Source organism: Lonchura striata, chromosome 19 (genome assembly GCF_046129695.1).
Source record: "Lonchura striata isolate bLonStr1 chromosome 19, bLonStr1.mat, whole genome shotgun sequence".
Taxonomy (NCBI): domain Eukaryota; kingdom Metazoa; phylum Chordata; class Aves; order Passeriformes; family Estrildidae; genus Lonchura; species Lonchura striata.
Genome location: NC_134621.1, coordinates 6,023,674 through 6,034,145, shown reverse-complemented (window position 1 = coordinate 6,034,145; position 10,472 = coordinate 6,023,674). Strand labels below are relative to the sequence as shown.

The following is a 10,472-nucleotide window of genomic DNA, read 5'->3' as shown; positions in this document are numbered from 1 at the left end:
ATTATTATTATTATTATTAAATTTTTAACATTTTAAAAACCAAGTGATTGGCGTTTTTCACATGCATCATGTATGACATCTATGAATATGCAACAGGCTATTGCTTTTAAGGTTATTCCTTTGTCCACAAGGCATGCTTTTCATGACTTAGTGTCCGAAAGCATCTGGACATCCGTAATTCTTTGCTTTTTATTGTCTTGTAATTGTCCTAACTCTAAACTTTATTACTCTAATTGCATTACTATTTTTACAGCCATTATTATTATTAAACTTTTAACATTTTAAAAACCAAGTGATTGGCGTTTTTTACAGGCATATATGAATATGCAAATGACATGCAACAGGCTATTGCTTTTCACGTTATTCCTTTGTTCAAGGCATGTTTTTGGCAGCTTAGTGCCCAAAAACATCTGGACATCCGTAATTCTTTGCTTTTTATTGTATTGTAATTGCCCTAACACTAAATTTTATTATTCTAATTGTATTACTATTTTTATAACCATTTTGTTATTATTATTGTTATTATACTTTTAAACATTTAAAAACCAAGTGATTGGCGTTTTTCACATGCATCATGTATGACATCTATGAATATACAACAGGCTATTGCTTTTAAGGTTATTCCTTTGTCCACAAGGCATGCTTTTCATGACTTAGTGTCCGAAAGCATCTGGACATCCGTAATTCTTTGCTTTTTATTTGACATCCGTAATTCTTTGCTTTTTATTGTCTTGTAATTGCCCTAACACTAAATGTTATTATTCTAATTGTATCACTATTTTTACAGCCATTTTATTATCATTGAACTTTCAGCATTTTAAACCCCAAGTGCCTGGCGTTTTTCACACTCCCGGCACTCGACGACTCCGTACCAGGACAAACCGAGATCCCACGGGCGCAGCCGGCGGGTCGGGCGCGCTGGCGCGGCCCTTCGGCAGCGCTGCCGGGCCCGCCGCGTCCGGCGCGTCGCGGGCAGCGCCCCGGAACCGGCTGCGGCGGCCGCGCGGTCACCGGTATAGCGTCCCCCGCGGCGCGGAGCGGTGCGGAGCGGCGCGGAGGCGATGCGGGACGCGGGCGGCGGCTGCGCGGAGATGGCGGAGCGGGAGCGGCAGGAGCGGCTGCGGGAGGCGGCGGCGCTCGGCGACGCGGAGGAGGTGCGGCGGCTCGTGGAGCTGGGCGTCGGCCTCAACTCCCAGAACGAAGTCAACGGATGGTAAGGGCCCCCCCGGCCGCGGGCTCCCGGGGAGCCCCGCGGGGCTGCTGCCCGTTCGCTCCCGCCCCCAAGGCCCGGCGGGGCGAGTGCGGCCGGAAGGGAAAAGGTCGGTCCGCCTGCCAGCACTCTGCTGTGGAGCTGTCCCTATGGCAGAGAGGATAAGCAGGGTCGCAAACGCATCCCCACTCCACCTCCTGCCCTGTTTGCCCCTTCTCCGGGTCACTGTGGACTTACTTTGTTGTGCTGGGTTTGATTTTTTTATTCTCCCCAGCCTGAGACGGCGTGCTCTGTCAGAACACAAACCTTGGTGTTACCCAGAAATATTTTATTATTAACTCAAGTTTACAAATTACTTTCAAGCAGGGAACTTGTTCCAGCGACATGAGATTGGGCATCTCGTTTAGATCCACATGAGAACATAAACAGAAGGCTGTTCTGTAATAGACACTTGTACCAGTAACACTGTAGACATAAATTTATTAAAATTAGACATAAAATTATTTACACATTATTTGAAGGAAGATTTTAGAGGGAATGCTCAGGCATTTTTGGAGACTGTTTTCTGCAGGTTCAATTCAGCCTGTATTTACTGTGCTCTTTCGTGCTTGAAATTACAAAAAAAAAAAAAAAAAAAAAAAAAAAAAAAAGGGAACAACATTTTATACAGACAGACAGTTAAAAGACAAAGGGGAGCAGTTTTAAATTAAAAAAGGAGAGACTTACATTAGATATAAGGAAAAAATTCTTCCCTATGAGGGTGGGGAGGCCCTGGCACAGGTTGCCCAGAGAAGCTGTAGCTGCTCCTGTCCTGGAAATGTTCAAGGCTGGGCTGGACAGGGATTGGAGCAACCTGGGATAGTGGAAAATGTCCCTGCCCCTGGCAGGGGGAATGAGATGAACTTTATGGTCCTTTACAACTCAAACCATTCTAGGATTCTTTCACATTATAATTAAAAATAGGAAAAATAAAATGAGAAAAGGAGCAAGACTTTTAAAGATGCAAGTTCAATCAGCAGTTTTGAGAAGCATAGAACACTTAACAACCTGGGCTTTAAATTGTGATTAAAATTAATGCTTCTAAAAAATTAAAGCAACTGATTCAAAGGATGCTGAATTATCTTAGTGAGTGAGACAAAAAACAGCCCGTCATCAGAATGAGTTGTGTCTAAAACTGGAATTGATGAAATAAGTATTATAATAAAATTAATTATTTTTTAAAATAATGATCTGGTAGTTTTTAACCATGGTTATAAATGGATCTTCATTGTTGTTTAAGTTTGTACAATTAAAATTTTTGCAGTGAGCTCCTTAGTATGTGTGATTCTTAAAAGTGCTGAGTACTTATATTTTGGTGTGTATCAGGTCCCTGGGTAGATGGTTCCTGTCTGCACAGGCCATGTGGAATGGCCAGCATGAATCCCAGAATGAGGCTGTGCTGTTGAGCTTTACAGATCTTCTCTAAAAACTAAACCAGCAAATTTTGTTCTCAATGCAAATACCACCCTGTCTGTCGGACTTTGCAGTCTTTCTGTAAAAAAACCTCACCAAACCAAACCACCCGAAGTGGAAATAGCTTTTTGAAGCTGGACTTTCAACTGAAAGTTTTCTCCCTTCTAAGTTGATTTCTCTCTGCTTTATTTTATATAAGTCTTAACAAATAAATAAATAAACTTGGAGAAGGGTTGAGCATGTTCATTTTCCTGAAGATTTTCCTTCAGCTGGACCTAGAGAATTAAAATAAAATATAAAAGCTAGAGAAGGGTCAAATATCACTAGAACATGGGGTAGGAAAGAATGGTACAACCCTATAGCAAGTTAATGTGTGAGTCTGTAAGTACTTAATACACTAAATAAGATCCGAGCATTAAGCAGCTTTTACGTTTCCTTAATATGTTTCTCTAGTCAGAAACTGCAAATAATGATTTGAAAACACAGAAAAGGGATTAATTCTGTGCATCGCTTAGAGATTGCAGAAAATTAGTTGTCTGCAGATTTAAGCCAAGTAATTACTGATGCAGCAAATGGCAACTGGGCAAAGAACTGTTCTTAGAAACGATGCTTACAATATTTTAAGCATAATTTACTTGCCAGAAAGTGCAAGTACTTAAGCTGGCAGCATTAATTAAAGAGTACATATCCTAGAGATACCAGTAGTAGATCACATATACTCAAACACAAGTATTCTAAGTACAGATGATTCTTTCAAATATTAAAATATCATACACAAGCCTTACTTTCATACTTATTTTTCCAATAGTCTAAAGACTAGCCTAAGAAATTATAAATTGAAATGATCCTGAACTTTAAAAGTACTACTGCAGTAAAGAGCATTGGAGCAAAGAGAAAATGTCATCAGCAGGTGCCATTGCAGACTCCCAATCCAGGGCAAATTTCCAGCAAAATTTGCAACTCAAACTTATTTTAAAAGTGTTCTTCTCATAGGCAGCAAGAATGAATGGAAACAAATCTGCCCTAACTCAGGACCTGACACAGCGTTGATGTTTTCCATGTGCAGGACCTGTTTGCACTGGGCCTGCAAGCGGAACCATGTGGCGGTCGTGGCTTATCTGCTGCACGCTGGGGCTGACAAGGACATCCTGACAAAAAAGGGGGAGAGGCCAGCCCAGTTAACGTCCAAGAGAGAGATCAGGAAGATGTTGGGAGGTAACCTATAGTGACTGTGCCATATGATCATCAAAGATTGGTAAAAGGGTGTTCAAAGCATGTGCACTCCGATCTTTGTTTTGCATGTGAAGATACTGTGTTTGGATTTTAGTATTAGAACTTGCTTTCTAGAGTGTTTACATGATAAAAAAATAAAGTTTTAAGTAAAGGGGATTAACAATAAATTCCATTCCCAGCTAGCCACACTTTTTACAAAACACTGGAAATTTAAAAAAACTGTATTTTGAAGAATGCTGTGTGCCAGGTAGATGCAGTTTTCAGAAGGACAGAAGGAGAAAAATCTCTCGAGTTTGTAGGAAGCTCTTCTATAAGCAACACCTGATTGTCCTCATGTTCTGTATTGGATACATCAAAAATTAGCAGCCCAGATAAATGGCTCAGTAAAGGACATTGGTAGAGCATCTCTGCAATGTTTTTAACTGCTGGAACAGAGCAGGTTTTGCTGCTGGAGGAGATAAGTAATTTGAAATGTGGCTGATTAACAACCTCTTGTGTCTCCTGTGTACTCCTGTGCCTGGTTTTGTTTTCATTGTTGTCTCTCCCAGCTGTTGAATGGGTAATGCTGCAGCTCTGCCAGTACTGCATGTTCCCTTCCCTTTATCCTTTACCTTAATATCAAACAACATACGACCCTTTGTTTTTTGTTGCCTGCTACATTTAAAAGATGACAGCATTATTCCACCAGAGACCACATTACAATATTCTGCTACAGATTAAAACAAGCCAAAACAAAAGTACTGTAGTGTTTAGAAGGAATTAGCACCCCCAGAATTATTAGAATCAGACTCAGCTTTTATGTTTGTATGGCAACACCTGAGCATTCTGTTTATTGTAGGAAAAAAAGACATGGTGCTTCCTGATGCATCTCTTAACCTATGATGCTTTTAACACTGCATTCCCAAAAAAATATTAACCAGTCTTGGAGAATGACGTTTCATTTGTTTTACAGTGGAAGACGAACTCCCAGACTTAAAGCAAGATTCAGATCTGCCAATCATCCCCAATTACCTGGCTAACCCACCTTTCCCGTATGTTTACAACACCTTGAGTACCAGCATCCCAGATCCTACCCTGAATGGGAATGTCTCACACTTGGAACCACAAGACACCAACTCTCCATCTGTCTCTGACTCGGACACCTACGGACAAGCACGAGCACCGTTACAGCCTGGGAATGCTGCTCCTGAGGCACCTCCCAGCAGGGACATCCCACCCCTGTCTCGAGGGTCTGCTGGGCCATCACACCCAAATCCTGTCCTCCAGAGAGCTCCTGTTTACCAGGGGTCAGTGTCTTGGGGCAGAAGTCCCTCTTTGCCTGCAGGATCCAACCAGTCCCTACCCCAGCAAGGGAGCAGCTCCTGCATGGGACCTGTGCCAGCCTTTCAGCCCGTTTTCTTCACAGGAGCTTTTCCACTCAACATGCAAGGTAGCACCAAAAATCTCTTCTGGCTTTGTATTGATCTTCTGACACCTTAGGCAGAGCAGACTAATCTTGTGTTTCCAGAGACTTTCAGACTGCCATGCTCTGGAATTCAGGAAACATTTGAAGGGAATGAAGTAGGCAGATATCCTGTTTCTGCTAGAACTGTTATTAAAATATTGATGTAAACAAATGCTGTCTCAATTGTATAAAAGCATACAGATACCAGGGTAATCTAATTCTCTAAATAGCATAGTCCAAGCTGCAAATACAGATTATGAGCAAGAAGCCAGTGAGCTCAAGAGAACCTCACATTCCTCAGTCTGCACTGAGCTGTTCTAGTATCTGCCTGCTCTGCAGGGAAACTGCCACCCAGAGAGGGAAACCTGGAATTCCAGTTACCATTAAGAATTTTGTTCTTCAAGTAAAAGGCATTCTGATACCATGGGGTAGCAATGAGAAGTGAACTGACAGCATGAAATACCAATAAAAGCAATCTTGGATTGCTCAGGAGATTGATAACCAGTATAAGCTGCTGTTAAAGGGTATTCATGCAATGGTTCAGACATGCACACATATATTGCATTAGATTTGCTATGATTTTTTCATATAGTTTGATGAAAATCAACCTAATTAAAAGTGTGGTCATACAATTCCTGATTTTGCTTTCTGAGGATTCATGTATTCTTACCAGTGACACAAACAACATCAATAGAACATAGAAACACCTGATAGTTGTAGAGACTTTGTTTCCAATTACTTTATACCTCTGCCTATTAATGTGACTTTTTATTTCTAATAGAACTGGTGCTTAAAGTGAGAATACAAACCACTAATCTTAAAGAAAATGACTTCATTGAAATTGAACTGGACAGACAAGAACTGACCTACAAGGAGCTGCTTCGAGTGAGTTGCCGTGAGTTGGGTGTGAACCCTGAGCATGTCCAGAAGATCAGAAAATTACCAAATACAATGTTAAGAAAGGTAAGAACTCTACCTTTTGAAGTGTAGCAACTTTTATAAAAGAGATTTTTAGGTTACTGTTATAAAGGAATAATTCATTGGTCACATGCATAGGCCCATGGTGAAAAAAAAAAAAAACAACCAAAAATGAAAAATCTCTGCTCAACTTGCAACATTCAGCACTTGTTTGGGATTTCTTAAGTAAAAAGGTTCTCAAATTTCTCGATCACCTCCTTTCATAACCATTTGGTGCTGGACCCAGTTAATACCTGATTTTATGCTTCTATTGTAAAATTCAGTACATCACAACACCACTGTGAGCTGCCAACAGCATTTAAAAGGCCTGCAGAGTTCAGCCAGGCTCTGTGAGTTCAGCAAGGCCTGGCTGCAGTCATTTGCAGAGGTGTTTTTCAGGGTTACTCCATACATCACTGTCCTTCTTTCAGTGACATTTACCCTGTAGCCAACAGAGAAGGCAACTGCTGACCTGTTTTACCAACTCACTACAGACTTTTTTTTCACTCTCAAATCCTTATAAAGTATTGTTGGCATCACTTGTGTGGCAAATCTGATTAGGAATAGATTAACAGAGTCTGCTGCATCTTCACTGACTATAGGATGTCTTACTTTGTGTTAGTCAAAAAGTAGAGAAAAAAAGAAAAAAAAGACAATTCTGTCATTATCCAACTTCAGTTATTGTTGAAGGAACTTTTTATTTTCATCTCTAATCACTTCAGGCCCTCTGGTAGGACTTCAGGACCCCTACTGTTTCTGCAGTGACACAAACCTGACTTGGTGTTCTGCTGTAAGCAGCAGAGCACTGCTGCAGGGGCTCAGAGCTGCCCTTGCCTGGGTAGTTCTGAAGGAAGCCATGCAGGCCATGAAAGTCAACATGCAGGATCTCCTTGGGTAGATGCAAGCATCAATTTATCAGCTTCTAAGAATTAGCAAGGGTTAAAAAAAAAGAGGGAAAAAAAAAGAGGATTTGGGTGCCATGCAGTAGATCTTGACAAGTGTAATCCCACTCATCACTTCCACTCACTGTCAGTGTTGCATTCCTTCTTAAAAATTCATAGACTTAAGGGAATAGCTGAATAAGACCCCAGAGTAAATACAAGATGCAACAGGATATTTCCTTTCCAGTTCACTATGAAGAACTGTCATAGTTACAAATAAATACATACCTTGTGTTAGTATGAGCTTATTATTTTAACTTACCTCTCCAAAATTAACAGACACTATCACCTAACTCCTTATTGTATTTGTTTAAAGGACAAGGATGTTGCAAGGCTACAGGATTTCCAAGAACTGGAGCTTGTTCTAGCAGTAAGCGACAAAAACTTACTTTTCAGAGTCCCAACACTTTCTGAACAGAGTGGGTATAACAAGAAGGCATCAGAACTTACATACTAATTATGGAGTAAAACAAAATACTTTTATCTTTTGTTTTATAATTGTGTTTGAAAAACAGTACCTATAAGGGCTAATGATGTGAAAAAATCTATTTTGTTAACTGCGAAATAAACTGAAGTTGTTATGCACATTTAAAGCTTCTAGTTAACCTAAGAACAGTGGGTCTGATATAGAAGTAGCTCAATGCACAGGAAGTATTGGTAGAACTATCTGTTAATGCAACACTTCCTTATAAAAAGATCATTAAATACTGCAGAGTTAGCAGCTCTCAGGGAAAGGCTTACCTTAAGCTGTTCTAATAATTTGTTTGCTATAAAATAGCAGAGGTACTCAAGCAAAAGAACCTGCCATGAAGCCAATTTAATATTTCTACTGAGTTCATTACCATCAATATTCTCTTTTTAGATCATGTTTATTAAGTCCTGTCTTACTTAGAAGGAGAAAAACCAGAATGGTTTACATCTATGGAAGCACAAAACTGTCAAGTTTAAATTCTATCAAGTGACTTATAGTGATTTCTTAATCCCTGTTTACACTTTTCCCTATTTCTCAGGTTGAAAATAAAAGTGACAGTAATTATCCAAATAATAAATATGCTCTCAACCAAAATCCCTTTTAGTGTTGTCTATTAATATATACATGAGCTATTGACATGTAACTACATGTGCAATTTAATACACTATTTTTGTTACTGTGTTGACATTTCTTCAATGATGCTTTAATTTCCCCTTTTAAAAGCACATAAAATGTAATTTTTTTTCCTTTGATTTCTACATTCCTGAGAAAAAAAAATGCATCCTGAACCTATAAAGTTACCTGTGTAAAAAGAAACTAGTGAAGTACCCAGAGTTTCCTGGGCTGATAGCCAAGCTTGATGTTCCTATGCAATGTATTTTATTTTTTTCACTGTGACTTGTGTTTACCCATGGAGTTTACTGAAAGGAAAATCACAGTTACTGAAAATTCAGAATTTAACTACTTTGCTGTGAAATTCTCAAATAAAGAAATTAAAAAGTATTTAAGAGCTGAATTTTATCTGATTTTTTTAGGAATTTAGTATTTAGAATTTGAGGAAGAGTTCTACTCTGCTAGGCCATATGAAAAGCAGGAACTGTGGATTAGATGAATAAACTAAAGTATGAGATGTAACAGGCAAACAGAATGTACCAAACTGGTTTGAATTTTCCTGTTTCTTTGCATTCCCCCCAGTTTCTTTGGAAACAGCAGCTGCCAAAGGAATTTATCTTTTGTCTTGTCTCAGAGTTCAGAGCCCGAGCAGTGTCCCTGTGGCTGCTGGGGCAGTCCTGGGCTGGGTCCTGTGCCTGGAGCTGGGCCCAGGCAGAGCCTCGGTGTGCTGGGGGCTGTGGCAGGTGAGGACAGAGCTGCTGGTGTCCCTGCCAGCCCGGGGGATGTCCCCAGTGCCCGGGCTGCTGTGCCTGGAGCACAGGGAAGCACCGCAGAGGGAGCTCCCACCCTGCCAGGGCTCCAGCACACACCCCTGCAAACCCCCGAAGTCTCTGTGTGCCCGGGCACCACGCTGAAGCTCCGTCTGCCCAGGTGAATATAGAAAGTCTTGTGACACTGAAAAAGCCTCTTCTGCAAAGCGCCAGAGGTCAGACATAGTCCCAGTCAGTGACAAGATCTGTTTCTATACCAGATTGCTGGTGGAATATTAAGTTCTCTGTAATGGAATAATAAAATTGTTGTTCCTCACATCACCCTGGCTGCTGCCTTCTCCCCAGCACAGGATGGTTCAGGCACTGGCTGAATCCAGGAGGACTCAGGGATAACCAGCAAGACACCCCTAAAAAAGAGCTCAGCTTTGGGGCAGCAACCTTGCACAGGTGCTGATCCCTAGCTATGCATTCCCAGGAATATTTTTATACCTTGTGCAGTTTATACCAGGAAGATACTATTAACTCCCCAATCCCATCAGGGTATAACCATTACATTCTGTGTGTGATAAATAATTCATTACTTTGTGCTCTGCTATATGAAATGTTAATGTCTAATAAATGCTTGGCTGCATATTCGGGTTTCTACTTAAGAAGTATAATTTGTAAGAATTAACAAATTATTATTTTTGTCTTCTCAAAATTTTTCTGCGCTTTCCTTCTGGTAAAACATACTAACTTTTTCTTGCTGGATGGTTTTCCAGAGTGCTTAGTGTAAGACACAACTAAAGCAAAAGAAGTTCTAGCAGATTCTAGCAGCAAATGCTGTTTGAACACAGGCCTCCTTTTATCTGAGGAGGTCTGGTTATCAATAATAAAATAGGTAATTATTTCTGCAAAACAAATTGTCCATTATTTCAGATGATTAAGTGTTGAACAAGATAAACTAAACACATACCTGTCTCAGCATGCACATTCAGCTTAAGTGAAGACTTACTCTTAGTGACTTCCTACCCAAAGACATCCAGCAAACTTCTGATACCCCTGGTCCAATCATGTTCCTGTAAGCTTGAGTGGGGTCTACTGAACTGGAAAAAATCTGTGTAGTTAATGTTTTATATGAAGCCATTTGTAGGTTTAGCTTTAAATACATGTTGCTCCTTAGGCTGAAGAGGAATTTTATAATGCTGAAGTTGCCTTGGACAGGGATCCTAAAGGTCTCAGGACTCCCTTGTCCTGGGGGAAATATTGAAAGGAACAGGTTGGAACCACTCAGAGATTACACAGTATTTCACTGTTACTCAGCTGAGTCAGCTTAACTGGGCCTGTCTTTTCACTTCAAATCCTATTAATCCTTATGCAGAAAACACACAACTCAGGTGTA

General features: G+C 40.5%; 1 protein-coding gene across 1 annotated transcript; it reads left to right on the top strand.

The window, feature by feature from the left end:
• Positions 1-1,037: 1,037 nt before the first annotated feature.
• On the top strand, positions 1,038-8,711 carry ANKRD40 (ankyrin repeat domain 40). Its single transcript, XM_021555022.3, has 5 exons — positions 1,038-1,213; positions 3,729-3,877; positions 4,848-5,324; positions 6,121-6,302; positions 7,554-8,711. Exons 1-5 carry the CDS (start codon positions 1,062-1,064, stop codon positions 7,692-7,694), a joined length of 1,101 nt encoding a protein of 366 aa, XP_021410697.3. The 5' UTR covers positions 1,038-1,061; the 3' UTR covers positions 7,695-8,711.
• The last annotated feature ends 1,761 nt before the right edge of the window (positions 8,712-10,472 follow it).

What these genes read in the sequence shown, in the direction of transcription:
- ANKRD40 (XM_021555022.3), top strand. Translation starts at nt 1,062, where the DNA reads ATGCGGGACGCGGGCGGCGGCTGCGCGGAGATGGCGGAGCGGGAGCGG. An exon ending in GATCAGGAAGATGTTGGGAG is followed by an intron (nt 3,878 to 4,847) that starts GTAACCTATAGT and finishes TTTGTTTTACAG; the next exon opens with TGGAAGACGAACTCCCAGAC. An exon ending in CAAATACAATGTTAAGAAAG is followed by an intron (nt 6,303 to 7,553) that starts GTAAGAACTCTA and finishes ATTTGTTTAAAG; the next exon opens with GACAAGGATGTTGCAAGGCT.